This window comes from Lobosporangium transversale (assembly GCF_002105155.1).
Source record: "Lobosporangium transversale strain NRRL 3116 chromosome Unknown BCR41scaffold_2, whole genome shotgun sequence".
NCBI lineage: Eukaryota > Fungi > Mortierellomycota > Mortierellomycetes > Mortierellales > Mortierellaceae > Lobosporangium > Lobosporangium transversale.
Window position 1 is genome coordinate 575,744 of NW_019028980.1, and position 27,661 is coordinate 603,404.

The following is a 27,661-nucleotide window of genomic DNA, read 5'->3' on the forward strand; positions in this document are numbered from 1 at the left end:
TCCTGCCTATGCTCGTCACCAGCCAGCGGACGAAGCACACGTGCGTGAGCACGTGGTGCAAGACAGCCTGGCCAAAGGTGGCTTGGCTATGAAGCGACAGGGAAAAAAGATTACTTTTTTTTCCATTCTCATCAATCCCTCCCTTCCATTGCTCCATATTTATTAAGTATTCGCTCGAACAACCTCATTCAGTCTCATACATTAATACATAAACAATTATTCCCCAAAGCTTTCCTCATCCAACAGACAACCCCTAATCGTCACAGTAAAATAAACGCCACCAAAACCCCATATCAGCATGTCAGCCGCCTCAAGCCCATTTCCAAGTATAGTTGTTACAGGAGGCACCATTGGCTCAATAATCGTCGGGTGCAAACTACAAGTCCTTCATGGTCAACCTCCAGAGTATCGTAAAGCTGAGATCCTTTCTATGCGACCAGCACCCAGTGTAGACGATCCCAACCGCTGCGAATACTATGTTCATTATTCTGACTACAACAAACGTCTGGATGAATGGGTTGCACCAGAAAGACTCAATTTGCATGGCGAAATTGAATATCCTAAAGTTAAGAAGGCAAAAGCTGTACTTGCAGGCATTGGCAAAGAAACTGGTAAGGGCTCAGAACCAGGCACACCTGGAGGACGAGTCTCAAAGAATAATCGAAAGAGCCAGCTGAGCAAAGCAGCCACGACAGGAAAGGGAGCAGACTCTGCAGCAGCCCCAGGGACCTCTGGATCAAACAAACGTAAGGCATCCGCTATGGAAGAAGGAAGCAGTAGCCAGGAAAAGACAGCTATTGGAGTCACTCCGAGTATTCAGGTCAACGGTGAAGACGAAGATGAAGATGAAGACATGAATGGAGAGAATGATTCCGTCATAGGAGGTCAAGAAGAGAATGGAGAGGTGTTTTCAAAGGAACAGGAGATCGAAAAACTCCGGACATCAGGCTCTATGACTCAAAATCCTCATGAGGTCGCTCGTGTCAAGAATTTGAACTTAATACAAATTGGGAAGCATGAAGTCGAGACTTGGTACTTTTCTCCTTATCCGGTTGAATATGCGCACTTACCTATCCTATACATCTGTGAGTTCTGCTTATCTTATTTTCCAGCAGTGAAACAGCTCTCTCGGCATCGTCTCAAATGTACATTGCAGCATCCACCGGGCAACGAGATATATCGCAAGGATGACATTTCATTTTTTGAAATTGATGGGCGGAAGCAAAAAGTATATTGTCGGAACCTTTGCTTATTGTCAAAGCTCTTTCTGGACCACAAAACACTTTATTATGATGTGGATCCTTTCTTATTCTATGTAATGACGATGCGGGATGAGGATGGAGCACATTTCATTGGTTACTTTTCCAAGGAGAAGGAATCTACAGAGCAATACAATGTCGCATGTATTTTGACGATGCCGCAATATCAGAGGATGGGATTCGGCCGATTATTGATTCAGTTTTCGTACGAGCTATCAAAGGTTGAGAAAAGGTTGGGATCACCCGAAAAGCCATTGTCAGATTTGGGGCTATTGTCATACCGAGCGTTCTGGTCCGAGATCATTGTCCAGATGCTGATAGAGCAGCAGAAAACAGGAATTGAGCTGTCGATTGATGATATTGCCAATAGGACAGCGTTTCAGCCGCAGGATGTGTTGCACACATTACAGAATCTCAATGCGCTCAAGTACTATCATGGACAATACGTTATCGTATTGAGTGACACTGTAATTAAGAACGCAGAGAGGGCATTCAAGAAGAAGAAGCGTGAGATTGATCCTAAGGCACTAATCTGGAAGCCAATCCACTTTACAGCCACGCAGTTGCGATTTTTGTAACAATTTACAGGTTCAGTTTTTAGTTGAAATAAAAGTAAAACAAGCAGTCACGCAAAAAAAAAAAAAAAGGGGGGGCTTCCGTTTTTTTTTGTATCAATTGTAAACTCATTCCATTTCATTTTCATTGCAATGCAGGCTTTGGACTACACAAACGCCCGCATTCTTGCACCAATGGTAATACTCCAAATACTGCAATTACATTAACAGTCAAGTGGGAACAGTCTTGCAACAATGGACATGGAACACTCCATTTGACTCAATTCATGTATCATTCCCAAACTTGGAATATCACTGCTATAGGTCAGGATTGGCACTTTGCCTACACGACTCATGGCACTGGAATACGGAGCAGATTTGGTTTATACACCTGAGGTGGTCGACAAAGCCATCGCTGGGGCTGTACGAGTCGTTAATGGTAAAGGATTGGGATATAAAAGTTATGTGTTTAGTCCTTTCATTCTATTTAATTTCTTACTTTTCACTCGCCTTGCTTACAAGTAATGATTCTTTTATTCACTCTTCTCTTCATCTCAACTGAAAATTCAGAGGACAATGGCACCATCGACTATTTACAGAAAGGCGTTTCAGTTTTTAGGACACATCCTAGTGAGAAATCGAAACTTGTCTTTCAAATCGGCTCTGCCAACGCTGATCTGGCTCTAGAGGCGGCTCTTACAGTGTAAGGAAGGCAAAAAAAAAAAAAAAAAAAAAAAAAAACACCTCTTTTTTTTCTTTTGATAGTATTGTAGAAGACATAAACTGATTATAGCTGGATTATATTTTTTTAGAGCGCAGGATGTTTCAACAGTTGATCTGAACTGTGGCTGCCCGAAGCGCTTCTCGGTTCATGGAGGAATGGGCGCAGCACTCATGGAAGAACCAGAGAAACTCTGTGGTGTAGGTTAAGGAGAAAAACCGTATACTGTTGTTCAAGGTTTACTCTGAGAGTGTTTGTTTCTAACATATACAACTATATTCTGTATTTATAAAACATCTAACCTTGCTCCCCTATTGAATAGATTCTTCGAAAACTAGTTGAGCACTCTGGGCTACCTGTGACTTGTAAAATCCGGATCTTCCCAGATCGGGAACGGACAATTAAGCTTGTAAAGATGATCGAGGCAACAGGAATTAAAGCGTTGGCAGTGCATTGTCGGTACAGAGATCAAAGGCCTCGTGAGAGGGCACACTGGGATCGGCTCAAAGAAATCGTGGAGGCAGTCTCAATCCCAGTAATCGCCAATGGAGATGCCTGGGAATATGAGCACCTGGGTAAGCTACAGGACCTCTCCGGTGCTACTGCAGTGATGTATGCAAGGCGTGCAGAAGCCAATGTCTCAGTCTTTCGGAAAGAAGGGCTTTTGCCATTAAACGAGATTGTCACAGCCTATATCCGCAAGGTAATGTTAAAAAAAGTAGGAAAAAAAAAAAAAAAGATTCAATTCTTACTAAGGCATATTTTCATTTTGTATTTTTATTTCTTTCTAATGATTAATAGTGTCTCGAGACCAGGAACCATCACTCAAACACAAAATACGTTCTTATGCAGATGTTTGTAGACGATACGAAGGATCCTCGGTACCGCCAACTCTGTGAAGCAAAATGTTTCAGAGCAGTATGTAAAGTGTTCGGTATGGAGGGTGAACTCGATGCATGGCTTCAGTCCCAACAAGCAAAAGGCTATCCTACTGATCTAGACTCAGTCCCCAGGAAAGCGGGAGAGATGGCGAACAAGGATGAAGCTACCAATGCAGCCAATACTGCGCAAAAACATAAACAACAGGACCTAAGGAAGAGAAAGTTGGAACAACAGGAGGTTGAAGGCGAAGAGAAGAATGAAATTTCAGCTCCTGCAACTAAGAAACAGATGACAGAGATTTCTTCCCAGCAAACTATTAATGGAGATCATCGCTCCTCTTCACGTATAGCTCCCACAGAGACATCTCGTATAGAAGAAATAATAGCGGAGGAAAAGGAGGTCGATAATAACTTGCCGAGCGCTGGCGCGGAGCAGGGCCAGACGAAGGAAGTAACCTCACTTTTATACTCGTGAAAGAATACGCCTTTTCATTTTCTTGAATAAACAGGCGAAATGTATTTTTTTTTTTTTTTTTTTTTTGTTGTTGTTGTTGGACTGTTATTTTCTTTTCTTTTTTTTTTAAATTAGAGTGATCTTTTTCTTATTTATTCATTCATCGTGTTCATTATTCCCTAAAATAAATCCGCATGGCTACATCACATCCTAACCAAGTTGCATTCAGAGAGGGAGTTCAATATTTGTTCTACTCTTGGACAGCACTCAAATTAGCAGTTGACGGCGAATGGGGAGGTCATGATTCCGAGGATAAACGGGATTGGTTCATCGATACTATTGTTGACTACTTCGGCCAGCGTAGGTTTTTCTACTATTGCTCTTGACTCATTTATTGAAGACTGGGAAATACCTCATTCTATCCTGTTGGCTCTTCTTGATGGTGTCTAAATATTAACATTTACTACTTCTAAATGCCATTTTATGTATTAGACGGCAAAAATGTGGACACATTCGATTTGGAGGATATTTTGGTACAGATCATGAACGATGAGTTTTCGATTCTACTAGAAGATCAATCAGAACGACATATTGCAAAAGTTCTAGAACAATTGTTTCAAGAATGCACACATGGTAAATATGATCTTGTGCAGACATTGAAGCAAGACTCGCAAAAAGTCAGCGGGGCTTTGAAGGATAGCAAGAGTCAAAAACAGAATCAGGGTGATGACGATGATAGCAGCGATGATGATGATGGTGATGATAATGAAAGCAACGGTGGCAACAATATGGATGTTGAGATGGAAGGTGAATCATCTTCCTCTACCAATACTTCAGGTATTCAGAGCAGAAGAGAGAAGCCAGAGCCGATCATTGATGAAGATGGCTTTGAGACAGTTGTCAAGGGCAGGAGGAGGTAGAGGGAGATTGCAAGTAAAAATCCACTTCATCTGAATAATTTAAATAAAAACTCTGGCATTTTTTTTTGTCTGAGTCGTAAATATGTCATTTGTCATCTAAGACGCAATTCAGTGTTAAAAGTCGACTCTGAATATCTGTAAATATCTGTAACTTCGCATTAGAAATAATTTGAGCAATCAATGACTGAGGTGATTTTCCTCTCTTGCCTTCCCTCCTCATTCTCATAATACTTTACTCCGATCTTCATTCTAGTTTCTTTCCTTCCCATTCCTTATTCTGAATCCTCTACTTCATTCATTGTTTACCCTAAATCTCATTTATATCTTATTTTCACCTTCATTTTAGCAACGTAAGGCATGCTCCTATTCATATAAGCATTTATATACACTCATACACACATTATACAGTACACAGCAATTCTTTTCATATTAGCACCACAATCAACTTTGTTGTTTGTTTCCTTGCTTTTTCGCAAATGCTTAATGTCAACGTTTCATTAGATTTTTCAACATTTCAATCCACAAATTTTGCTTCAACCTTCGCATTAGAGCATTAGTAATTATATAACATCACTCTATGATTTTGCTCATTTCGTCTCTTAAATGCGTTTTTGTCTTTTTTTTTTTTTTTTTTTTTTTTTTGCGCAAGCAGTTCAGTCTGCTTTGTTCGCCCTTTTTCTTTCTTCACCCTCTGTCGACTGTCACCTGTCACAGTACTTTTTCTCATGTTCCGCCTTTTATTATGATAGAACAATAGCAAAAGCATACACTTGAGCGACAGCTCTGTCTTCATTCGTATCTCACAGCTCTTTCTCACTCTTCTCCTTCTTTCCTTCTCTTCCCTTTCTTATAATTGTTTTTTTGTGTGTATCTCAAGGTGTAATTCTAACCGCCAGCTGTCTATTTTAGCCTTCCTATCTCTTATTCACTCCTGCCCAAACAAATAATTCCTGCATTATGTCCAGTAGTCAAGTTCAGTAAGTTGTCTAAAATTACCAATCTTGTCACTGTCCAATCCTGTTATTTTGCTGCATACCGACTTATCCTCTCTTTCTCCTCTCTTTTCTTCTCCATAGAAAACCTATTCGCGTTACTGGTAAGATACACGCAAGGCGGGACTTACTTCACAATCTCAATTATCCTTTCCCAGCTTCTCCGACTTCAATGCACACAAAAGGAGCAATACCGACAAAGAGAAATCGTGAGCAAAGAGCAAAGCTAGGCTAGACGGTCCTAGAGAGAAAGCCTTCGGTCATTATAGCTCCCGTGACTTCTTTCGTTTTCTTTTTTTACGCGTATCCATTCTCTTCCGCTGTTTTTCCCGACACAGGGCGATGTAAACTTAACATTGAATTGAACGTTAGGCGCACAGAGCATTCCTGCAGCCCTTCTTTCTACTAGAATTGATTGGCAGCAATCTTTTTTTTTTACTACTTGTCCCTTCTCTTGTCTATTGAGGAACAATGTACCAACCGACTTCTACTTCAGAGCTGCTATATGCTCTTAACATCGTGTTCAATGTGATCTGACACCTTTTTCCATCTCTTTTCTCTTCTTGCTACCTTTCTGCCATTTCCTATTCGACAGTCATAGCGGCAGATGGTCTCTATAAACGGGATGTATTTCGTAAGTATCATGGTTTCTTTTGTACTTTTTTTTTATAAAACATACGGATGAATACATTGTCCCTGTTGTTACAAACGTATATTCTGTATATGATATTTACTTCACGTTAAAATCAATAGGCCTTCCGGATCCATTTGCAGTGGTGACAGTGGATGGCGACCAGACCCATACGACAACTGTGATGAAAAAGACGTTAAACCCATACTGGAATGAGAGCTTTGAAGTGTAAGTCAATTACGACTTTGCCTTGCGCAATATTGTCGATCGTACAAAAAAAGCGCTAACGAAAAAATATTGAATAATGTTTCTATAGTAATGTCACCAACAATAGTATTCTTGCAGTTCAAATCTTTGACCAAAAAAAGTTTAAAAAAAAGGATCAAGGATTCCTCGGCACTGTTAATATTCAAATAAGCGACGTGTTTGACGTGAATATTGGCGGCGATGGTACGTTGGCTTGCTGCTCTGAATTAACGACGGTTATTCATGTTTAAAGAAAGCATCATATTCAACATCCTAACCTGACATGACCTCATTGCTGTCTTCACTTGTAATGATTCAGAAATGCTTACAACGGAGCTAAAAAAGTCAGGGTCAAATGATGTTGTAGTCCAAGGAAAGCTTATTCTCAATATCTCTTCAAATATTGGCAATCAAAGCTTAAATGGCCGTATCTCTCAAAACCCAACTCCATCGCACCAGAGAACACCCTCGACCATCTCAGCTGTATCATCCAGTGCTACATCCTTAATCAACCGCAATAATGTCCAGCAAGCTCCAATCGCACACGTTAATGGAGGTTTAACTGGCAGCACACCAGCCACACCCACTATTGCTACCAATGGGGGACGCCAGCTTTCACCATACGAAGATCAGCACGGTCCTCTTCCTCCGAAGTATGTTCTCAACTGCATCAGGTTTTTTTTTACTTTTTTTACAATAGATGGCTATGGACAAGGCTTTGGATGATTACTTCTCTAATCTTTTTTTTCTTAGCTGGGAACGTCGCGTAGACCAGTTAGGCCGCACGTATTATGTAGACCATAATAACCGCCTGACGACCTGGACCAGACCACCTTTGACAACCTCTACGCCAGAACAAGCCCAGGAGGCGGCTAACCGAACGGAATTGGAGAGGCAAAGACACAATAACCGTACACTTCCTGAGGAACAATCTGGAAGTAACTCACCTCTGCCAAACGTATCTAATCTATCGCTTCCAGAATCCTCTGCAAACACAGCATCAGTTTCTACTTCTCCTGCGACTACCAGTGGTTCAACACTTGCGCCCGTGAGCTTAAACTCAACTACCCCTGGATCAGGACCACTTCCTGCGGGATGGGAGCAGCGTCTGACGCCTGAAGGGCGTCCTTACTTTGTAGACCACAATACTCGATCGACCACCTGGGTTGATCCTCGTCGCCAACAATATGTCCGTATGAGCGACCCTCGTTCCTCCAGCCAGGTTGCAGTGCACCAGCAACCTGTCTCTCACCTTGGTCCTCTGCCTTCGGGATGGGAAATGCGTCTTACCAATACGGCGCGTGTTTACTTTGTAGATCATAACACGAAGACGACAACATGGGATGGTAGGTTTCAAAGAGCTATCTGTTTATGAACATTGAACTGAATTGAATAACTTGATGTACATCTAGATGCTATGAGCTCAAATACGGTACAAATGACTGAATTCTAAGATGTCTTCCACTGATTAATGTTTCCTTGTTCTATAGATCCTCGTCTACCAAGTAGTTTGGACCAGAACGTACCTCAGTATAAGCGTGACTTCCGTCGCAAGCTAATTTACTTTAGATCACAGCCTGCACTCCGCCCAGTCCCCGGTCAATGCCATATGAAGGTCCGCCGCTCGCACATCTTTGAAGATTCTTACCATGAGATCATGCGTCAATCACCAACAGACCTTAAGAAAAGACTTATGATCAAGTTTGAGGGCGAGGATGGCCTTGATTATGGCGGTCTCTCAAGGTATGTGCAGAGATCTGAACGAAACTCTGGGATACTCAAGCCATCAGTCAGCCTTGAGAGTATTTTTTTAACAAGCTTTTTTGTCTTATATTTGTTTATTATAGAGAATTCTTTTTCTTGTTGTCACATGAAATGTTCAATCCGTTTTATTGTCTATTCGAGTACTCTGCCCATGACAACTATACCCTTCAAATTAACCCTCACTCGAGTATCAATCCTGAGCACTTGAATTACTTCAAATTCATTGGCCGTGTTGTTGGACTTGCTATCTTCCATCGCCGCCTTTTGGATGCGTTCTTCATTGTCTCTTTCTACAAGATGATTTTGAAGAAAAAAGTTACGCTTGCAGATCTAGAGTCTGTGGATGCAGACGTATACCGTAACCTGAACTGGCTATTGGATGATCCGGAAGGAGCAGAAACTTTAGATACAACCTTCTCAACGAATGATGAGCGTTTTGGGGAAATTGTGACCATAGACTTGAAGGAGAATGGAAGAAATATTCCAGTGACGGAAGAAAACAAGAAAGAGTACGTGGAATTAATGACAGAGTGGCGTATCAGCCGTCGTGTGGAAGAACAATTCAAGGCTTTTGCTGAGGGTTTCCATCAATTGATTCCTCAAGAACTTGTGACAGTTTTTGACGAACGCGAGCTTGAGTTATTGATGGGAGGCATATCAGAGATTGATTGCGATGATTGGAAGAAACATACGGATTATCGTGGGTACACAGAACAAGATGAAGTAGTGCAATGGTTCTGGAAGTGTGTCCGATCATGGGATTCAGAAAAGAAAGCGCGTTTGTTGCAGTTCACGACAGGAACATCAAGAATCCCCGTCAATGGATTTAAGGATCTACAGGGCTCCGATGGACCTAGGCGATTTACAATCGAGAAAGCAGGTGAGATCGGTCAGCTGCCTAAGTCTCACACATGGTAAGGTTTTCGACTGAGTTCAGGAAAAGGAGTTTTTTTCATGTTTTGTTTTTTTAAGGGCTAACATTGCTTTGCTTTTTTTCTTGTATTTTGCATATTAGCTTTAATCGCATCGATCTCCCACCGTATAAATCATACGATGTTCTTGTGAACAAACTGACTCTAGCGGTGGAGGAGACTGTTGGTTTCGGTCAAGAGTAGAAAGGTCCAAATGATTGCTTTTTGTTTTATCATTAAAAAAAATTGCATTTGTATTTCTGTACTCTTGATCCCTTGAGTTATTCTCTTGACTGATTAAATTGATTTGCTTTGGTGCAAATTGGAAAAGAAATTTGCTTGCGATATCACAGTCATATGTCAGCAATTTGGCTATAATGTCCTCAGTTTTTTTATTCATAGTTGAATCTACCCAGAAGCTCTCCTTTATTCGCTAGAAGAAAAATTTTGTGAACTTTCTGAATCCATTCCTGGCACATGGCTTTAATTTGGAAATATCATCACTGATGTGCTTTGTTAATGGTTCGTGGTTTTGAAGCTCTTGACGTTCTACATGCCCCTTGATGCTACCAAAGACCCATCCGGCCGCATTGAGATGAGGGGTGTAGGGAGGCAATCACAAGCAAACGTGCCTTGTATACTCTGTGAGCTATTGAAAGGGACGTTATCCATAATGATGACTCTCGGGGTTGGAAGGGCAGGGATGAGTTTGTCGGTCAAAAAATCTGGGGAAGTTTGAGTATTGAAGGCACCTAACCGCACTTCCGAAGCGATAATCCCTTCCTGGCCAACAGCAACTATGATGGAAACATTTTGCCCCAGCTGAGCAGTTTTTGGTGCCCTTTTTCCTCGTGGTGCTCGATCAAATCTACGCGTAAGATACAAGTTGAAACCCCTCCCCAATGAACACTGCCTCTGATAGGTCCGCTCCACCCATGGCAGAACCACTCGTCCATTGAACGCGAGCAGCGATCCTTTCCTCACTGTTGTAATCTTCCGGCTGATAACTTAGGAGCTTAAGTGTGTAGTCTGCTTGTTGACGTATAGCTCTAGAAATGGCTGATATAGACACAGGCGGATTGAAATGAAAATGCTCATTTATAGGTTTGATGAACATTATCGATAGTAAGGCTAGGGTCTTCATTGAGTTTATCTTTTAGCCATGCAATATGCTCTTCTTGAAGAACTACATGGTGATTACTACCTCTTCTCTTTTTTTTCTATTCTTCCCTTCTCTTCGAAAGCCTGCAATGTTATGTACAGTAGAGTAAGAGAAGCCAAAACGACGGGCAGTCTTTGCGGGAGCCAATCCTTCATCGAAAATAGATCTGATAATTTTTTGACGAAGACTAGAACCAATGCACTGATAGCTCTTTGAACGTGACATGGTGTAGTGTAGCAAAAAAGAAAAGAAAATGTCTGAAGGCGAGACAAGAGTAAATTGTGCAATTGATGATGGATGATATTGCCTTATTAATGTGGAATTATACTTCTGTCTTCTGGGATTGAAAGAGCAACAGCGACTTGAAATATGAATGGCATTTATATACTGTATACTATATCAAGCATTTCTTACATGTCACTTACTGCTTTCTACATTACTCAACTAAATCTTAGACTCTCCTCACATTCTCACATTCCTTTATAGTCGGCAATGTCATACACTCTTGCGGTGGAAACAACTCTGTGCTATCCCTTAATCGATCACGCGGGCGAAAATGCCCGCTAACCTTATCTCAGGCCATGTTTTTTTTTTTTTTTTTTTGACAGGTTGAAAAACACAATCTGATCACTTTTCACTCTCCATTAACAGAATCCTGTCATTTTTGTAAATGAGCGCTTCATCATCAACGACAACATTGGAGGCCCGTGCAAATGAGGGAGAAGTGGAGCTTGATGATGAAGGAGAAGAGTTTGATCCCGTTCTCTCTTTCCGTCAGCACCTAGAAGACGACCTGAACGAAAGTGACAATAGTGACGAAGAATCTGCTTTGCAAGTAGGACATAAACGCAAAAGAGTTCACCAAGTGAAATTACCAGCTCCTCCAGAGTTTAAGCCGCTGACTAAACCAGAGCATGAAGCATCCATACATCTACCCGAACCTTTTGGTCATGTAGATACTTCTCCAATCAATCTTTTTCGGCTGTTCTTCTCTGACACAATGGTGAACTCAATAATACTAAATACCAATCTTTACGCCAAAAACAATGGCGCTGACTTCGATCATCCATGGAAGGATATTGATCGGGATGAACTAGTGATATGGATTGCATTTACTATTTACCATGGCCTTCACAGGACCATCCCTATCGAAAAATGCTGGAATCAAGACGCAGAAGAACCCATTCATGAGATTTCAAGATACATGTCAGTTATGCGCTACAAACAGATAAAGAGATGTCTTCATGTTTCTAATACAGACGACAGTTCCGACATGTATTTCAGTAACGTAGAACCACTTCTTTCTCACATTCGAGATACATCAAAACAGCTTTACACCCCTTCATCAAATATATCAATCGATGAGATGACTGTCCGATTTTCAGGCGGTGTCCACACTGTTGACATAAAGAATAAGTCCACACCAGAAAGTTTCAAGATTTTGTCGCTTTCTGATGCAGGATACACGTATACTTTTTTACCGATCTCTCGCATCATTCCTTCCCATGTCACAAAGGTACCCGGCCTCACTCAAACAGGATGCTTAGTTAATCACCTGGCTCAACAACTGCCATACGCCAGGCTATCATTCAATATTTACATGGATAACTATTTTTCGAGCATCAAACTTTTCCAGCATTTCAGGGACATTGGAATTGGAGCATGTGGTGCCGTAAAGGATCAAGAAAGGATTCCCAAGGAACTTCATGTCGATAAAAGAACGAAAGTGGACTGGGACACTCGTTCTGGGGTGGTAAGAGGGGGGGTACTGGCAGTTTTCTGGCAGGACAATGGTCCAGTGAGGATGTTGACGACAATTCATGGAATAGTTGGCGATGAATGGGAGATACCGATAATCAGACGCCGACCACGAGAAACAAGCATTAATTCCACAAAAGTGCAAGCAATATTTGGTGATTCCCTCAGTAGAGAGTTAAAGATCCCAAAGTTGGTGGATGATTACAATTACTTCATGGGTGAGGTGGACATCGCTCACCAATTGAGATCAAGCTATGACACTCAACAGCCAACACGAAGGAACTGGATGCCTCTATTCTACTGGCTTTTGGATACAGCAATCACCAATTCATATCTCATTAGCCGGAAGGCAGGATCCCCTCTTAACCAATATGGATTCCGTCATAACCTTGTTTGGGAGCTTATTGCTGCTGTTCACCACAAAGATAGGAACCAACATAAGGCTCCTGAGGATCAACCACGACCAAGAATTACAAAGAACTACAAACTTTCAACCAAGCGCTTTGCTCGTGGAGATCACTTTGCAGAATGGAGGGAGAGGCGCTCAACCTGCTTCTGGTGCTCCTGGCTGACAGCCCAGCAGATAATAGAAATGAATCACAAATCCCCAAATCAGAGTCAAGTGTGGTGCAAAGAATGCAATGTCCCTCTTTGTGTCAATAAGTCTCGCAATTGCTTTTCTTCATATCACTCTCCCAATAGTCAATAAAATGGGCCGTACAAAAAAAAAAAAAAAAAAAAAAAAAAAATTGTAAATAGACGAATTTTGAGTTCTAATCAGACTGATAAATCCAGTCTGATAAAGCCAGACTCGATTACATATAATTTAGAGATGAACAGCAAAGGGGAAACGCCAACTTTGCAGCTGTTTACCCACGCGAAGGAGTCATGTCTCTGAATACGGTTACTGTGGACTTGGCACGTGTAGCGTGGTCTATAGATCAGCAAGTCTAGTAAACGATTATCAGCATCATTTTGTTTTAAAAACTTTTTTCCATCTAATCGCTTATTGATTCTGGTATTTGTTGCAGAGCCTAGCGATGGGATGTTGCTGCTATAATCGTTTTTCAACACAACACATAGTATGAGTTGAGCTTTGTTAAGGCCTAGAGCCAGTAAGTACGCCTTGAATGTCATAGACAAGAGATCTCTTCCTTTAGATAGACTTCTAGATAGCTTCTATGCTTTTATATACGGGCATAACGCTGTCTCTTAATACGGCAATGTCACCAGTCTTATCCTAGAGTGCTATCTCCAGGCTAACCTGACTTGAGCAGGATACTATGGTCTAAATTGCTGCTTTCCATGTATCCGGCAAAGACCTTTCGCTCCTCCAAGCTCCAGCAAAAGGATTTCCTCGGATTCTTGTCGATGGTCATGCAATTCTGCTTTTGCGCTTAGAAACTGGCTTCAACACGCGTTTCTTCAGGTCGTTGATGCATTTCTCGGCGACATTCAAGGCTTTTACACGAACTTTCTCATAAAGAACTAGAGTCTGACTAAAGCACTTGAATCAGATTTTTTTTTTTTTTTAAAGCAATTTCTTTGACTCTGGAGAGAACTTGACTTCAAGGTGTTTAAGCTCATGGTTGATTGCAGTAAAAGCTAGGGGTGCTGCCCCATCCGGTATTTACTTGCATTGCTTAACACGCTTCTTTGTTGTGTAGAAAAATGGCTGCAAAGCGGATGCGGCTATTGCTCAAAGCAAGGATACTTGATTAATTTATCGGGCGGTTACAAGGAACAATCCTCCTGTAATAATTCGTTTATCTGATACTTAAGGGCAACTGGATGGCAGTGATGAAGAAGCGAAGATGGGTGCGCTACCTCAACGAAGTAAGGTGGTTGATACAAAAAAAAAAAAAAAAAAAATTCTTAAAACCACTTCTTGCCATATGCGTGTAGAATTATCGACGTATGGACATCGACAAGCTTTTAGGGCTATAGCCCAGGACTTTAAAGAAGTTTGTTCTGAAAGGCAAAAAAAACTCTGTCATTTGGTACCCGACTTATTGTGCGTGGTCTTACCTCAAGATGCATGGAAGCAGAAGTTATCACAGGCGCTTTAAAAGGAAAAAGAGTGTTTATTCCGCGCATCCCCCTGACAACTGCTGATGATGACCAAACATCACCTGTGAAGTTTACACGGTATCAATTCCCCATCAAGCCAGCATTCGCTATGACAATTAACAAGTCGCAGGGGCAAACTCTTGAGAAGGTGGGTATTTATCTCCCTGCTCCCGTGTTTACTCATGGTCAACTGTATGTTGCACTATCACGCTGCTTCAATCCAAGAGATCTGAGGGTTTTAATAGACAATGGCATATTTCCTGGGTTTGAAGGTGTTTATACAAGGAACATTGTATGTATACAAGAGCGTTCTCCAATAAGTATAAAAATAAAAATAATAAATTATTTTGTTCAAAAATTCACACCTGTGCATCGCACGGGCTACTGCTAGTTTATTTACTATAATTCCTTCATGCGCATGGCCTGGATTTGTCACGTGCACGTGGCGTAATTTCAGCGAGTTTTGAGCTACAATATCTCGGGTCGAAGGTTAAGAAACAAATACCTGCATTTCCCGCATCAAGATCCTGTCAAAAACTCTCCATTCACATTTCAATCAATACAACCGTCCATCAATCATGAACGCCGCTGTCTTTGCTCGTACCGGAATTCGTGCTCGCGCCACTGTTGGAGCCACCCCCCTGCGTAGCGGCGCTTACCACTGGACCAATGATAACGGCAAGGTACTAATCTTTATCATCTATTGATCCAAAAAATAAGATGATTTACACGACAATCGTGGATCAGACGGGGGGAACCTTTCTCTTGGAATGATCAAAAAAAAAAAAAAAAGACCTCTATATCATTTATCAAGGAGATAATTGGAACAGTATGATGATCTTATTCAACGATATCGATATTACTCCAGAGCAGAGTCAGAATAAATGAGTTATCCAGGCGGTACCAGCAATTAAGAACTATCCTCATATATATATCCGTTAATGAAGGCCTTTTATTCGTGTTGTCCTCTCCACAACAACGCGACACCAAAAGCAATACTAGGATATAAGAGGATATCGTACACGGCCATGTGAGGTCTCACTGGACCCTGCATTCAATTTGCTCGCTCTATATGGGAACATCGATTAAAGGCATCAGCCAATATTAGAAGCAAGACATTTGACACAAATGGGAGGATTAATGGATGTGGGGCAATGAGGCGTAGGAATAGGAGGAGTATTTGTTTATTTACGTGTTGGGCCGACATTGGCTTGAAGAGGAAATATTTATGCAGGCTTGCCATAAAAAAAAAAAAAAAAAAAAAAAAAAAAAAAAAGAATTGGTCCTTTATTGGTTTATTGATACGATGATACATTTGACATTAACAAAGTCTCGCTTCACTTCTTTTTGTTTGACTTGTATTCTATAACTTGGCGTTCCCTTTTTTTCTATTTATTTTTATACTCTTACTATTGTTATTTACAATATATTAGAACATCCCCTTCTCAACCAAGAACAAGCCCGCTCTTGCTGTCAAAGTTGTTGCCTACCTCGGCACTGGTTTCGCCCTTCCCTTCGTTTCCGCCTACTGGCAACACTACAAGGCCGGTCGTGTTTAAAAATTAGAAAAAGAAAAAAAAAAAATTAGAAAAAACAATTCTCCTCTCAAAATTTATCCACACCCTCCTCTTCTTTTCCCTACAATTTGATAACGTACACATCTCAAGAAACAATTTCAGTAGAACGTTTGTTTGAATAAAAAAAAAAAAAAAAAAAAAAAAAAAAGGCGAATCGGCGCTCATTGTATATAAATATCTAGGCATAAAAGTGCGGACGAATCCGGATTTCCGAGGATTGAGATTTGGTGTCAATTTGTGTAACGCTCCCTCCCTCAAACAGAGGTGAACGATGCATTTTTTTTTTTTTTTTTTTTTTTTAATAAATGATATATTGTACACCTAAAAACTAGTAAAAATGCAATGATATTTTTGTACACTGTCGTACGATGTAGGGCTTTTCTTTTTTTTCTTTTTTGATTACAGGTACCATGTCATAAATAGTAAATGGCAGTAAATTACATGTGCTATTAAGGCTAAGGCTGGGATGCATTCCGTTCCTGTTTCGACCCCAAGCCTTGATGGATAGCAGTGGTGGCGCTCGAAGAAGACGAGGCTGCGTTTATTGTCGTCGCTCCCACCAAGGTAGTAGACATGGACATCACATCCAAATTTTTCACATTGACCGCCTCATCTTCATTTGCTCCGCTAACTCTTATTTCATTTGTTTGTAACATCAACTTCGCTTCAGCTTCTGCCTCCGCTTGGGCCTTTGCTTGTGCTTGCGCCAGAGCATGGGCTTGTTGAGCTTGTTGTAGCTCAATTTGCTCTTGTTGCAGTTGCTGCTGAACGTGCTGTTGTGCCTGTTTGCGGACTTCGTCCTGTTGCATAAACAATCGGCAAGGCTCCTCCACTTTATAATGTCGACACAGTGCATCCGTTCGTGCAAAAGCCTTTTGACAATTCACACAAACATAGGGCTTCGATCCTGTATGTACACGGATATGACGTTGAAGATCGTGCTTTCGAGAGAACACACGTGGGCACAAGTGACAGCCGTATGGCTTCAACGTGTCATGAGACTTGACATGTGCATTCAAGTTAAAGGGACGAGTAAAAGATTTTGAGCATGAAGGAATTGGGCAAGGCATAGGCTTGCCTGTCGGATTGGACGTTACAATTGGCACTGCTGTTGATGATCCATTTGCGGGAGACGAAGTTGAGGATGATGGAGTTGAGGAGGCAGAAGCCTCATCGCCACCAAGTTCACCTCCTGCACCTTCATCGAGGCCGTCAGCATCAAAACTCTCTTCTTCAATCATATCATCGACTTCCTGCATTAATGACATATCAAACATGCCAGGGTTCAGCTGCTGAAACTGTTGATGTGAAAACTGGTTCTGCTGTTGCTGTTGCTGAAGCTGGACAGTTGCATCAAGTTGAAATGAATCAATGTCTTCACTTGGAGATGCGGTGCGATTTTCTCCTGCACTCCCTGCTCCTGACCCTGACCCTGACTGTTCATTAAGTCCTTGAAGTGTCTTCTCCTCTTGTTCCGAGAGTACCAGTGAGAATGAAGAGTTCATGAAGTTGGCGGTCGACTCTGAGGGTGTACCAAGCGCAGAGCTTTGAGAAGTGACAGTGCTCGAACGGGAGCGCGATTTTGGTGCAGGGACCTTAGTCCTCGAAACACGTCTTGCTTTGCCGCCAGTGCTAGCGGCAACTGTTGCTGCTGCTGTAGCGGACGCTGCTGCTGCTGCTGCTGCTGCCACTGCAGCCGCTCCTGGTGTCCCTGGGATGAGGATCAGACCAGTTTCATATGCTGGCGTTGGTGGAGCGCTGGCATTCTGTTCCGAATCTGCAGCTGAGCCTTGCCTGAAGGGTGGGATTGGTGACAAGGGAACCAATGAGGGTGACCTCGAGCTAGCGACTGCAGAACCTGTGGTCGTCGTATTACTGGCGATAGAAGGCGAAGGCGAGTAAGGAGCCGCAGCATTGCGAGCTGAGACAACGGATGATGCAGAGGTAGGACGTGACCTTGATTTGGATCCTGCACGTGAACGAGACTTGGGCGTTGTGGGTGTTGAAGGATCTGTAGATGACAGTGGCGGACTCGTGGGCATGAAATTATGATGACCATGGTGATGATGCATCATTGGCGGTGGAGGACTATCCAAAAACGAGAACCCATGAGTCGAGGCCGGCAGGGACATAGAGAGCAGTGCGGCAGTCTCTGCGAGCGTTACTGCTGTATCCACAGACATACTATTGGCTGCTGCTGCTGCGGCAGCGGCAGCGACTGCAGCTGATCCGGCAGGCGAATCCTGCATCATCTCTGAAAGACTAGCCAATGAAGGGATGGGCGCACTATATGATCCTACAGGCAGTCCCACATGACGTGTTGGCCTCATACTTCCTAAATCACCAGATAGAAATTCACTCGGGAAATGCACAGAATGTTGACGGCGACGTAGTGTCTGTTGATGCTGCTGATGCTGCTGAAAAAGCTGTTGCTTTTGCTGCTCCTGGTGAAGGTTTCGGAGACCAGGTTGTGACTGAGAATGGACGAGCCTATGTGGTCTTTGAGGAGTCATTGGTGGCGTTGTGATTGTGTATCCAGTGGTGTTCAGTGATGGTGATTGGAGTTGATCTTGTTGTTGTTGTTGTTGTTGTTGTTGTTGTTGTTGTTGTTGTTGTTGTTGATATACATGCTGCGCCTGCGTCATCTGAACAGAGAGATCTCCACTGCCAGCTTGAATCTGTCGCTCAAGTCCAAATTGCTCTTGTTGTTGTTGCTGTTGTTGTTGGATCAAGGCTTCGACTGATGGTGTAGGATTTGTGGTAGAGTATTGATCCCAAACGCCCATTCCTCCCTCATCGCTGCCTCCGCCACTAACATCACCTCCCGTAGTCATGAACATGCTGCCATCCCTGGGTGGAATGATGATGTTGCCCGAGAAATATTGATGATGAGGTGGAGTTAATGGCTGCTGATGTGTGAAATAGCTTGGCATGGACGATCCCATACTTGGTGAGAACGCGCCAGAGGGTGTCATTGCAGGGGGTGATGAATAAAGCGGATTTGCTGAAGAGGAGAAGGATGGATAACCAAAGCTAGATGCATTATTGTCTATAGATGAAGGCAAAAGCGTCGAAGAGATTGTAGGAGTTGATGCCAATGTTGTTGTGCCTATTCCTGCTCCCCCTGCCGTTGAGATGTCATATAGACTCTGATTTTGCGAGGCCAACAGAGGTGTCGTCACAAAATCATATTGCTGTGGCTGTTGTGTAAAGGGTGCCTGTGGGAGCTGTGGTGATTGGAGCTGAAGTTGTGCAAAGTACTCTCCAGACTCCATCCCAGCCATGATGCTCTCCATAGCAGTCTCCTCGCGGATCTGCTCAAGGTTTTGCTGCTGACCCATTGGTGAGGATTTTTGGTGTTGATTATTGTATAAAGGTTGTTGTTGTGAAGGTAGGGTTAAAGATGGCTGCATAATCCAAATTCTTTTCTTCCCGTTTACTTCTTTTTCTAGTTATTCCTTTTTTTCTTTTTTCTTTTTTTTTTCTTGTGTGCGTTCGATACTCGATCAGAATGAACGAAAGAGGATCGATCGATTTTCTGTTTTGCAGAGGTGGTATGCACTCGAACTTTTAATCTTTCAGAGATCCCAATGAGAGAAACCACTTGGGATGTCAAGCAGCAGAACAGGAGAATAGGAGGATAAAATCACACTTAAAATTAAACTGGAATTGACTCGAGGTAAGCGGCCGATCGAATGGTGAGACCAAAACTGTTTAGGGAACCGCGTTATTTTTCTCCGCAAAGCCTAAAGTAATGGAGAAATATCAGAGAATCATGGTAGAGATAAAGGCGCAAGAAGAAAAGAAAAAGGAACAAGAACAGGAAAAGATTTGGTTTAATTAGTTTCATGGTAATCATGCTTGTCACCTTCAAAATACAAGAGCTTCATAGGTTCCTGTGTATTCTTAATCTTGGATCCCAAAAACAAGAAAAAAAAAAAAAAAAAAAAGAGTCGGGTGCATATCTGTATGCGTAAATACAAATGAATGTATTTGTATCATTGAAAAAAAAAAAAAAAAAAAAAAAAAAGGACAAGGAGAACAGCAAACAACAATAAACAGTAGGCAAGGATAGGATAGGACAGGAGAGGACAAAAGAGACCCACACGTTTTGTGGACACGTCAAGGAAGAGGACAAAACCACCCATGCATCTGATAAACAAAAGCAACAACCTAATACAACTACTATCCCAAGCGACTGACCATCCTGTACATCTTTTGATTAGCCAAGTAAACAATTCTATGCAGTAGCATCAACATCCATTGCAACGAACCAAAACTCTCTCTCCCTCACTTCAGTTCATCGATCTTGTTAAAAAACAAACAAAGCGGTAATTCGAATGAACGGAGAAAAAATAAAAAAAAAGTGTCACAAACAATAGAGAAAACTGTGTAAGACATGTTATCGAGAACAGGTTAAAAGGTCTGCTGTATGCACCTGCTGTATGCACCTGCTGTATGCACCTGCTGTATGTACGTGCTGTATGCACCTTGAAAGAGATTCAACGGTGCTATTGTAAGATAACAGCCCTGATGTTTTCGCACAAGCGCATGCACACGCATACGCTATTCACATAAAGGAATTTAAGAAGCAATACAATAAATGGAAGGGGAATGAAATCATTTCCTTTCAGAGTAACGATACTTGTCTTTCATCCCCGATATCAGAGCATTACACTGTATCTCGTTCCCGTCCTTCTCCCCTTAACCTCTTTTCTTTTTTCCCTTTCATTTTCACTTTCCTTTTCTCCCTATTTTGTGCATTGAAGATCCGTGGGGAGGTAAAGTTAGAAATCACGAAAAATGGCCCGAGAACAGACAATGTGAGCTGTGTAATGATCAATCATGATCGATGGAATGGCAGACAACGGTCAAGGGAAGTAAAATGAACCCGAAAGGCACTCACTCATATTACATGATGTGTACAAAACATGCACAAATAGGCATTTGTGTGTGTACCCTACCATCCTCACCCAAGAAACATTTTTTTTTTTTTTTTTAGCTCCCTATTACTCCAGCTGGATAACATTGACCATAAATGTTAATAAGAAAACAAAGCACCATGCTTGTACAATCCCATAATCCACATCCTCACTAAATGAATCCTGAGAAGAAAAAAAAAAAAAAAAAAAAAAAACTTCTCTTCTAGGCAAACCTTATAAGCTCGACTCTTTGTGCACTCATAGAAATTAAAAGGCATTCAACTTCCCTATTAGTTCATCTCTGTTCCCATCAAACGTTTGTTCAAGAGAAACGATGTAATTAACACAGTACAGTATGCTCCCAAAACAATTCAGCTTTACAAACAAATGGGGAAACCTTGTTTTCCTGATGAAGATCCATAGCTTTCTACTAGCCCATTTCTTCAAAATCTCCAGAAGGATAAATTATAATGCGAAAAAAGGGGGTTCATTGGTGCTTGCCTGGTGTGAACAACATACGATCAGATGAAATAATAATAAAGAGACACAAGAAGAGATCTATTGCTCTTTCTGTGGAAATAATATAAAGAAAGCTTTTTTATCATCCTGATATCCCTAATATCTGTACTCGATGCTAGCTTCATATAAGCTTCCTTTATAACAAACAATTAAACCATGTCTGCAACCACGATAAAAACATTACATTAGAAAACAAATAAAAAAATAAAAAAATAAAAAAAAAAAAAAAAAAAAAAGTTGGTATGCTTGAAGCAGTAACCCTCGATTACAGCTTCCGAAGAAATTGACTTAATTGTGTTTGTGCGCACGCGTGTGTGTGTATGAATGTTATTTGTGTGTATTGTTTTGTCTTACTGCGATTGCTGATGATAGTCAAACAAAAGTTGGCGGCAAAAAAATAAAATAAATATAACCAATCTCATGACTTTTGACCTTTCTTCTCTCTTTTGAAAGCTAATCAATCTTCTCAACCTCATGACTGTTGTGCTTCGACTATTCACAAAAGAAACCTTTTTATTCATTTTCTTTTTTTTTTTTTTTTTTTTTTTTTTTTGCCCCTTCCTTCTTGATAAAATATGCTTCTGTGATCCGCATTGTTCAAACAGTTAAATCCGTCACCAAGTGTACACAAGAAATACAACCGAGGAAAAAAAAAAAAAAAAAAAAAAAAGTAACCTCTATTAGATCACTCAATAGTTTCTGAGCATTACTTAAACTTTGACTTTACCTTGTTTCTTTTTTGTTCTTTCGATTCTTCTTTCGGAAAAAGCTTGAATCTATGATCGATATCACGATCTTTTTTTAAAAAAAAAAAAAAAAGATAAAAGTTGACAGGTCACAACAGATTAACTATCATATACAATATAAAAGTTAAGATGGCGTGAGTAAATAGTAAATCTATTCTTCATTTTTACGGTGTTGCTTTGCTGTTGTTTTGAAACACTTAAACAAATCGATATGAATGTAAGCAGATGAAGGATGATTAAAGCAGAATGATTGCGGTGTTATTCTCCTTGACTCTTTATTATTGTTGCTGTTGTTGTTACTGCAGTTGAGATTGTTTATCCCTGAGTAAAAACTTTTCCAAAGCTCGGGTAGTTAAAGGTTTTTTTTTTTTTTTTTTGACAGATCGTCATACTACATCAGTAAAAAAAAAAAAAAAAAAATATCGAGCCAGAAATAAGATCAAGTTCTTCAAGACCAGCATTTCAAAAAGGTGTTGTGCTGTGTTTTTTTTTTTTTTTTTTTTTGCTGATCGATCGAAACCACATTATTGCTATAATTGCCACAAAAGAAGGTTGGAAAGGGCAAAGCTGGTGGCGAGGAACAAAGAGGGGAAAAAAAAGGGTTGGTGCATGGAGAAAGACAGCAGTGTGGCAACTAAACTCACGCACTACTACCCTAATCCATAATGATTTTGGCAGAATAGCTTATCACAAGTCTTTGGCTAAAAAAACTCCTATATTTTTTTTTTTTTTTGTTCGTTTGTGCCTTTGAAAGGATACTTACGTTTTGAGTATCGTTGTTGTCAAGATAAGGAAAATAGGGAAGAGAAAAAAGAGATGAAATGGCAATCAATTGAATAAACGAATTGGTCCTGAATAATGGTGTGCGTCGTTGGAAATGTCTGTGAGTGAAGTGAATGAATGCGTGGGTATGTTATGTTGTGATATGATATGGTATGGTGTGGTATGCAATATGAAATGCAATCAAGAAAGGATCGACAGGCCAAGACAAAAAAAAAAAAAAAAAAAAAAAAAAGTAACTTTGACAGTTCAAAAATACAAAAAAGGGGTATGTATGAGAACGAGAAGAAATGAGCGAGAGATAGAAAAAGGAACAAAAAGGCGGCTTTTTTTTTTTTTTTTTTCTTTTTTTTGGCAGGAGCGAAGAAGAAGAGAAAAGAAGAAAGAAGAGAAAAAGAAAATAATAATCGGTTGTTTTTTTTTTTTTGACAATGCAGAAAATAAATAAATATGTGTGGATGAAAATGCTGAGCCAGAGAAGAGGTGTGATTATGGATTTCGTGCAAAATGGTCCGAAGGATGTAGCGTGGGGGCAATGAAAAACTGTGTGAATATGAAATAAAGGTATTTTATCTATTGGAAGCGCATATGTTTTTGAATGTAAAGTATGAACTGTGCTGGGTGTTTACAAGCTTAAAAAAAAAAAAAGAGAGCAAGAAACATTCACAGAGAAAGATCTTTTTTCTTTTGAATAAAGGGTGAAAGAGAAGGAAAGGGAGGGAAAAGAAGGAGGAAAAGCCAAACAAGCACATTCATTTATAAAAGATTGCTTGGTCTAAAAAAAAGTTTTGACGGTGAAGGTGAAGGGGAATGATGTTGCAATAATAGAAGTCAAGTGTTACAATAATGAATACAGCTTTACATTCAATGACTGAGTGAAATATCAATATCTGAACAAATCAATAAAAAAGAATAAAGCATTATAAGCACTATATATATACATATTATACACGCACTTACAAATAATACTCATAATATATACAATATATATATCTGTAAATATAAATATATGTATATTATATATATTATATATATATAACATCTGTATATTTTATGTTGAATATGGCATGGCTTCATTCAATAGATATTGAATCAGTCTGAAAAGCATTACAGTCGACAATCAACAATTGAGCAAGTCAGTCAAAAATAATAAAGACTGGTAGTCAAACTGACTATGAATACAGGGGGGACAATTGGATCTCCAAGAGTGAATAATATTGAGTCAATGGTACATATTCACATATACACATCTCAAATAAAGGAATGATTGAATGATTGAATAAATCAATGGACCCGCAGTTTTGCTGTATTATCTACATTTTATATTCCTCCTTCCCTACACAGTTACTGCATTTGGTATACAAAATAGCTTTTCCCCCCCCTCCCTGCCTTCGTTTCGAGTATGTCATAGCCAACGACCCACAGGCAAGTCTTTCAACCTCCCGCCTATTTACGCACTTGATGGTGTTTTGCAATAGCTGAACTGAAAAGACATTCCAGCTATGAACAGCTTTCTTCTGTTCATAAAGCCTTGGGATTTCTCCAATCTCCATTCCAGGTTGACTAACTGACTATGGCTTATAGAGCTATATTGTAACAGTATGCAATAAACCATTTGAGACAGGTGGATAGAAAATTACGGATTGACCAGGAGCATTTAACTTCATTTTTGGTCGATCATATTAGGGCTGTAGCTCCATATTGCCCATGTCGTTTGGTCATAAAACTATAACTTTTCTAATAATCATTGCAGACTTTTAACCATGATACTAATTGGCTGTCAATATATTCAAAAAAAAAAATATATAATAATAATAATAATAAATAAACTCCACTTTTGACCAAATGAATCGGCTATATATAAAACTTTATAACAGGATACCCAGCCATCGCATCCCTGGGTCTTAATTTCTCAGGGATCAGAATGTAGCCGAGCTGGTAATAGAATCGATGGCCATAAAAAAAAAAAAAAAAAAAAAAAATACATTTCACCACGAATTAGAACAAAGAGGAACAAGGACACTATAACTAAAACCTGTTGACTTCCATGACATCTTTTAACTCGTCTAAAAATGTTATTCATAGCTTCAATAGCATAAGAGAACTATCTACCCTCTTAATGATTGAACACAGCCTTGCTCGCACCTTCATTACGACTTGACGTCTATTGCTGGGTTGAAACACAACCAGCTGATCAAATTTAATTCATGACCAAGAAAACAGCATTCGCGGCTCTCTTTGGGTGTTCATATATATATATAAAACATGCTTGGAGTGTTCTTCATCTGTCATGTTTACTGTTTATCTGCACATTCGCAAAGGTACATGTTTTTACACGTTCGATCACCCTTTTGAGAAATGAAAGTTGGGGGGGGCAGAACCGGTTATTGTCATTAGAGCACTTGGCATCTTCCTCAGAATGCCTCAATAGCACTTATAGATTTGACATCAAACGAAGAAAAAGAGCCAAATGTAAATTCTCTTCAAAAATGAAAATGTGTTTTTGGTACCATAGACATCGCTCACAAAAGTTGACTTTGATAATGCCTAACTGGGTTCGTCTGTCAAAAGAAAAAAGAATGATAAAAAGAAACCGCGCAATTTCTCTGTGCAATCATCATGCAAATCAACAGGTCTGGCCTATTGATTGACGAAACTCTGTTTCCTTGTATTACAGCCACTCTATTCACAGTCTAATTACTGTTACTGATGTTCTTGCAGTTAATGTTGATGCTTTCTTTTTGAGGCTACAAAGCAAAACTGTCTTAAGAGAAAAAAATAAAAAAAAAAGGGTGTGTGTAACGATCGGGACATCGGTTGAATAACTGTCCATCGATCGTTTTCGAAGCAGTGTTCTGGTGGCAAAGGGGCATCACACATTCCACATTCCTTATCCATCTTTCATGCCTATCTGTGCCGCAAAAACATTTTTTATATCCAAAGCACGTATAATCGACAAAACCCTTAAAAAGTATACACAAGATTATAAGAATGAAGGTATATAGTCTGGGTTTTGAAAGTATTTTTTTTTTTTTATGGATTTTGGGTTATGCTGGGGCATGTTAACTTTGAACCGGCAATATTATCCGGGATCAGCTGGCACGTTCATTTCATTTTAAAATCAATAATGCCTAATGTATTTATACCTTTGATCTACTTCCGTTATTTGTTTTATGATCAAATTGGCTCTTGATCGCATGGCTGTTGTCATTTTTTTTCTTTTTCCCATGCTATCACTTAAATGAAGTGAAGCAAAATCGATCATGGTATATATATATATATATACATACCCTTTTCTAATATTTAGAAAATGATATTAAAATGAGTCGGAGAGGAATCAGTTTGTTTATAGTCTTTTTTTTTTTTTTTTTTTTTTTTGCGTGTATACATGTGTCATCAAACAACAACTGAAAAGATAAAAATAAACCCCTGGATTTTGTTACTGTTGAAAGCTGGTGCTTGGTGCGACCATAAAAAAAAAAAAAAAGACCATGGGACGTGTATTTTGTTTCTTGAGTGCTCTCAGTTGTCTCTCCGTCTCTATTTCCTCACTCACCTCACTCAACGACTTGTTCCTCGCTACTCCTCCTGCTTTCGTTACTTTGTTATTTTTGTCGTTGTTGTTTGCCTTGTACGACACGACACTCTCCGATTACAGCTCTTTGGTGGAAATTCGGGGAAGAGAATACGAGGAGAGAGGAAAGGAGAAGAGAGGGGAGGAAGAGGAAGGAGGAAAATATTATAACTGTCTTATGCAACTTTACATCAAAACAATAGTCAATAGATGAGGTCTATGATAAAGAAAAGGTGATTTTTTACTTTGATGCTGCACACACAGACACACGCCCGCACGCACATTAGTGAGCAAGATTATGATACCAAATCAACGACAAAGAGGAAAAAAAAAGGATCGATCAATCAATCAAATGAACGGTGAGCATATAAACGGCGTGAAGAGGAAGATGGCGAATATGGGAACGGTATTTAGACAATGCAGCCAAAGATCCTTTGCCTTATTTTTTTTTTTTTTTTTTTTTTTTTTTGACCATGTGGTGAAAAATGCAACAACATTACAAAACTAAAATAAAAATGTTTTGGTAATTAAGCTAAAAAAAAAAAAAAAAAAAAAAAAACTTTTATTTTTTTCTACATTGCATTGCTGAAAACCGCGTGTGCTTTGGAGTGGCATGGTCCTTCCTCTCCTTTGCTCCTTTCTCCTTCTTCTTTTCCTCCTTTCAACATTTGATGTTAATACTGCTGATGAAGACGATATCTACACTCCCTGGACTATGTTTACAGTAAACTAATTCTAACATGCAAAAAGAAAAACCCACAAACCCAATGCTCTCATGCAAGGCTTGCAACTAAAAGAATAAAATAAAATTATCTAATGTAATAAATATAATTTTATAATAGGATCATAAGAAGTTCAAGTCTATTGGAGCCAATTAGTTTACTTGTTTCAAGCACCACGAGTCGGAATCAGCCACCAGTTCAATTCTATTTTTTGGCACATGTATTAATTCCGTGTTCGGTATTCAACTTAAAATAGGCTCGTCCTCTTGAAAGCCTTTGAGTGGCAGGAAAGGAAGATAACCAACTCTTTTTTTTTAGACCCCATGTCATTCCCGGCAACGTGATTACAAATACATTTCGATCATACGAACTTAATCGTCTTTGTTCATTCCTTTTTACTTTTTATTATTATTTCTTCATACTCCCTAGCCACATGTATTATGCAACTAATCCAAGCTCAAATCTTCTGAGAAAAAAAAAAAAAGAGCAAGAGAGAGC

General features: G+C 40.0%; 7 protein-coding genes across 7 annotated transcripts; 5 read left to right on the top strand and 2 right to left on the bottom strand.

The window, feature by feature from the left end:
- The first annotated feature begins 147 nt into the window (after positions 1–147).
- Positions 148–1,887, top strand: BCR41DRAFT_344896 (acyl-CoA N-acyltransferase). Its single transcript, XM_022022618.1, has one exon. The coding sequence runs from the start codon at positions 299–301 to the stop codon at positions 1,835–1,837; it is 1,539 nt and encodes a 512-aa protein (XP_021885928.1). The 5' UTR covers positions 148–298; the 3' UTR covers positions 1,838–1,887.
- Positions 1,888–1,950: 63 nt separating this feature from the next.
- On the top strand, positions 1,951–3,901 carry BCR41DRAFT_330809 (hypothetical protein). The gene is made up of 6 exons (XM_022021771.1): positions 1,951–2,011; positions 2,138–2,252; positions 2,384–2,516; positions 2,626–2,734; positions 2,857–3,237; positions 3,336–3,901. Exons 1-6 carry the CDS (start codon positions 1,967–1,969, stop codon positions 3,888–3,890), a joined length of 1,338 nt encoding a protein of 445 aa, XP_021885929.1. The 5' UTR covers positions 1,951–1,966; the 3' UTR covers positions 3,891–3,901.
- A 98-nt stretch (positions 3,902–3,999) lies between these two features.
- BCR41DRAFT_344898 (Pre-rRNA-processing protein TSR2-domain-containing protein) lies at positions 4,000–4,846 on the top strand. Its single transcript, XM_022022619.1, has 2 exons — positions 4,000–4,229; positions 4,362–4,846. Exons 1-2 carry the CDS (start codon positions 4,064–4,066, stop codon positions 4,787–4,789), a joined length of 594 nt encoding a protein of 197 aa, XP_021885930.1. The 5' UTR covers positions 4,000–4,063; the 3' UTR covers positions 4,790–4,846.
- Positions 4,847–5,668: 822 nt separating this feature from the next.
- BCR41DRAFT_344901 (hypothetical protein) lies at positions 5,669–9,625 on the top strand. The gene is made up of 10 exons (XM_022022620.1): positions 5,669–5,766; positions 5,866–5,885; positions 6,377–6,415; positions 6,535–6,640; positions 6,729–6,862; positions 6,978–7,311; positions 7,412–8,004; positions 8,149–8,401; positions 8,506–9,336; positions 9,438–9,625. The coding sequence occupies exons 1-10, from the start codon at positions 5,747–5,749 to the stop codon at positions 9,535–9,537; spliced, it is 2,430 nt and encodes an 809-aa protein (XP_021885931.1). The 5' UTR covers positions 5,669–5,746; the 3' UTR covers positions 9,538–9,625.
- Positions 9,626–9,850: 225 nt separating this feature from the next.
- On the bottom strand, positions 9,851–10,793 carry BCR41DRAFT_406410 (hypothetical protein). The gene has a single exon (XM_022029394.1). It carries the CDS (start codon positions 10,475–10,477, stop codon positions 10,202–10,204), a length of 276 nt encoding a protein of 91 aa, XP_021885932.1. The 5' UTR covers positions 10,478–10,793; the 3' UTR covers positions 9,851–10,201.
- A 4,043-nt stretch (positions 10,794–14,836) lies between these two features.
- Positions 14,837–16,013, top strand: BCR41DRAFT_344906 (hypothetical protein). Its single transcript, XM_022022621.1, has 2 exons — positions 14,837–15,006; positions 15,757–16,013. The coding sequence occupies exons 1-2, from the start codon at positions 14,902–14,904 to the stop codon at positions 15,880–15,882; spliced, it is 231 nt and encodes a 76-aa protein (XP_021885933.1). The 5' UTR covers positions 14,837–14,901; the 3' UTR covers positions 15,883–16,013.
- Positions 16,014–16,739: 726 nt separating this feature from the next.
- BCR41DRAFT_289047 (hypothetical protein) lies at positions 16,740–16,964 on the bottom strand (the record flags this gene model as incomplete). Its single annotated transcript, XM_022020320.1, has 1 exon — positions 16,740–16,964. A coding segment is annotated over one exon (225 nt), but the record flags the coding sequence as incomplete, so codon positions are not given.
- Between the last annotated feature and the right edge of the window lie 10,697 nt (positions 16,965–27,661).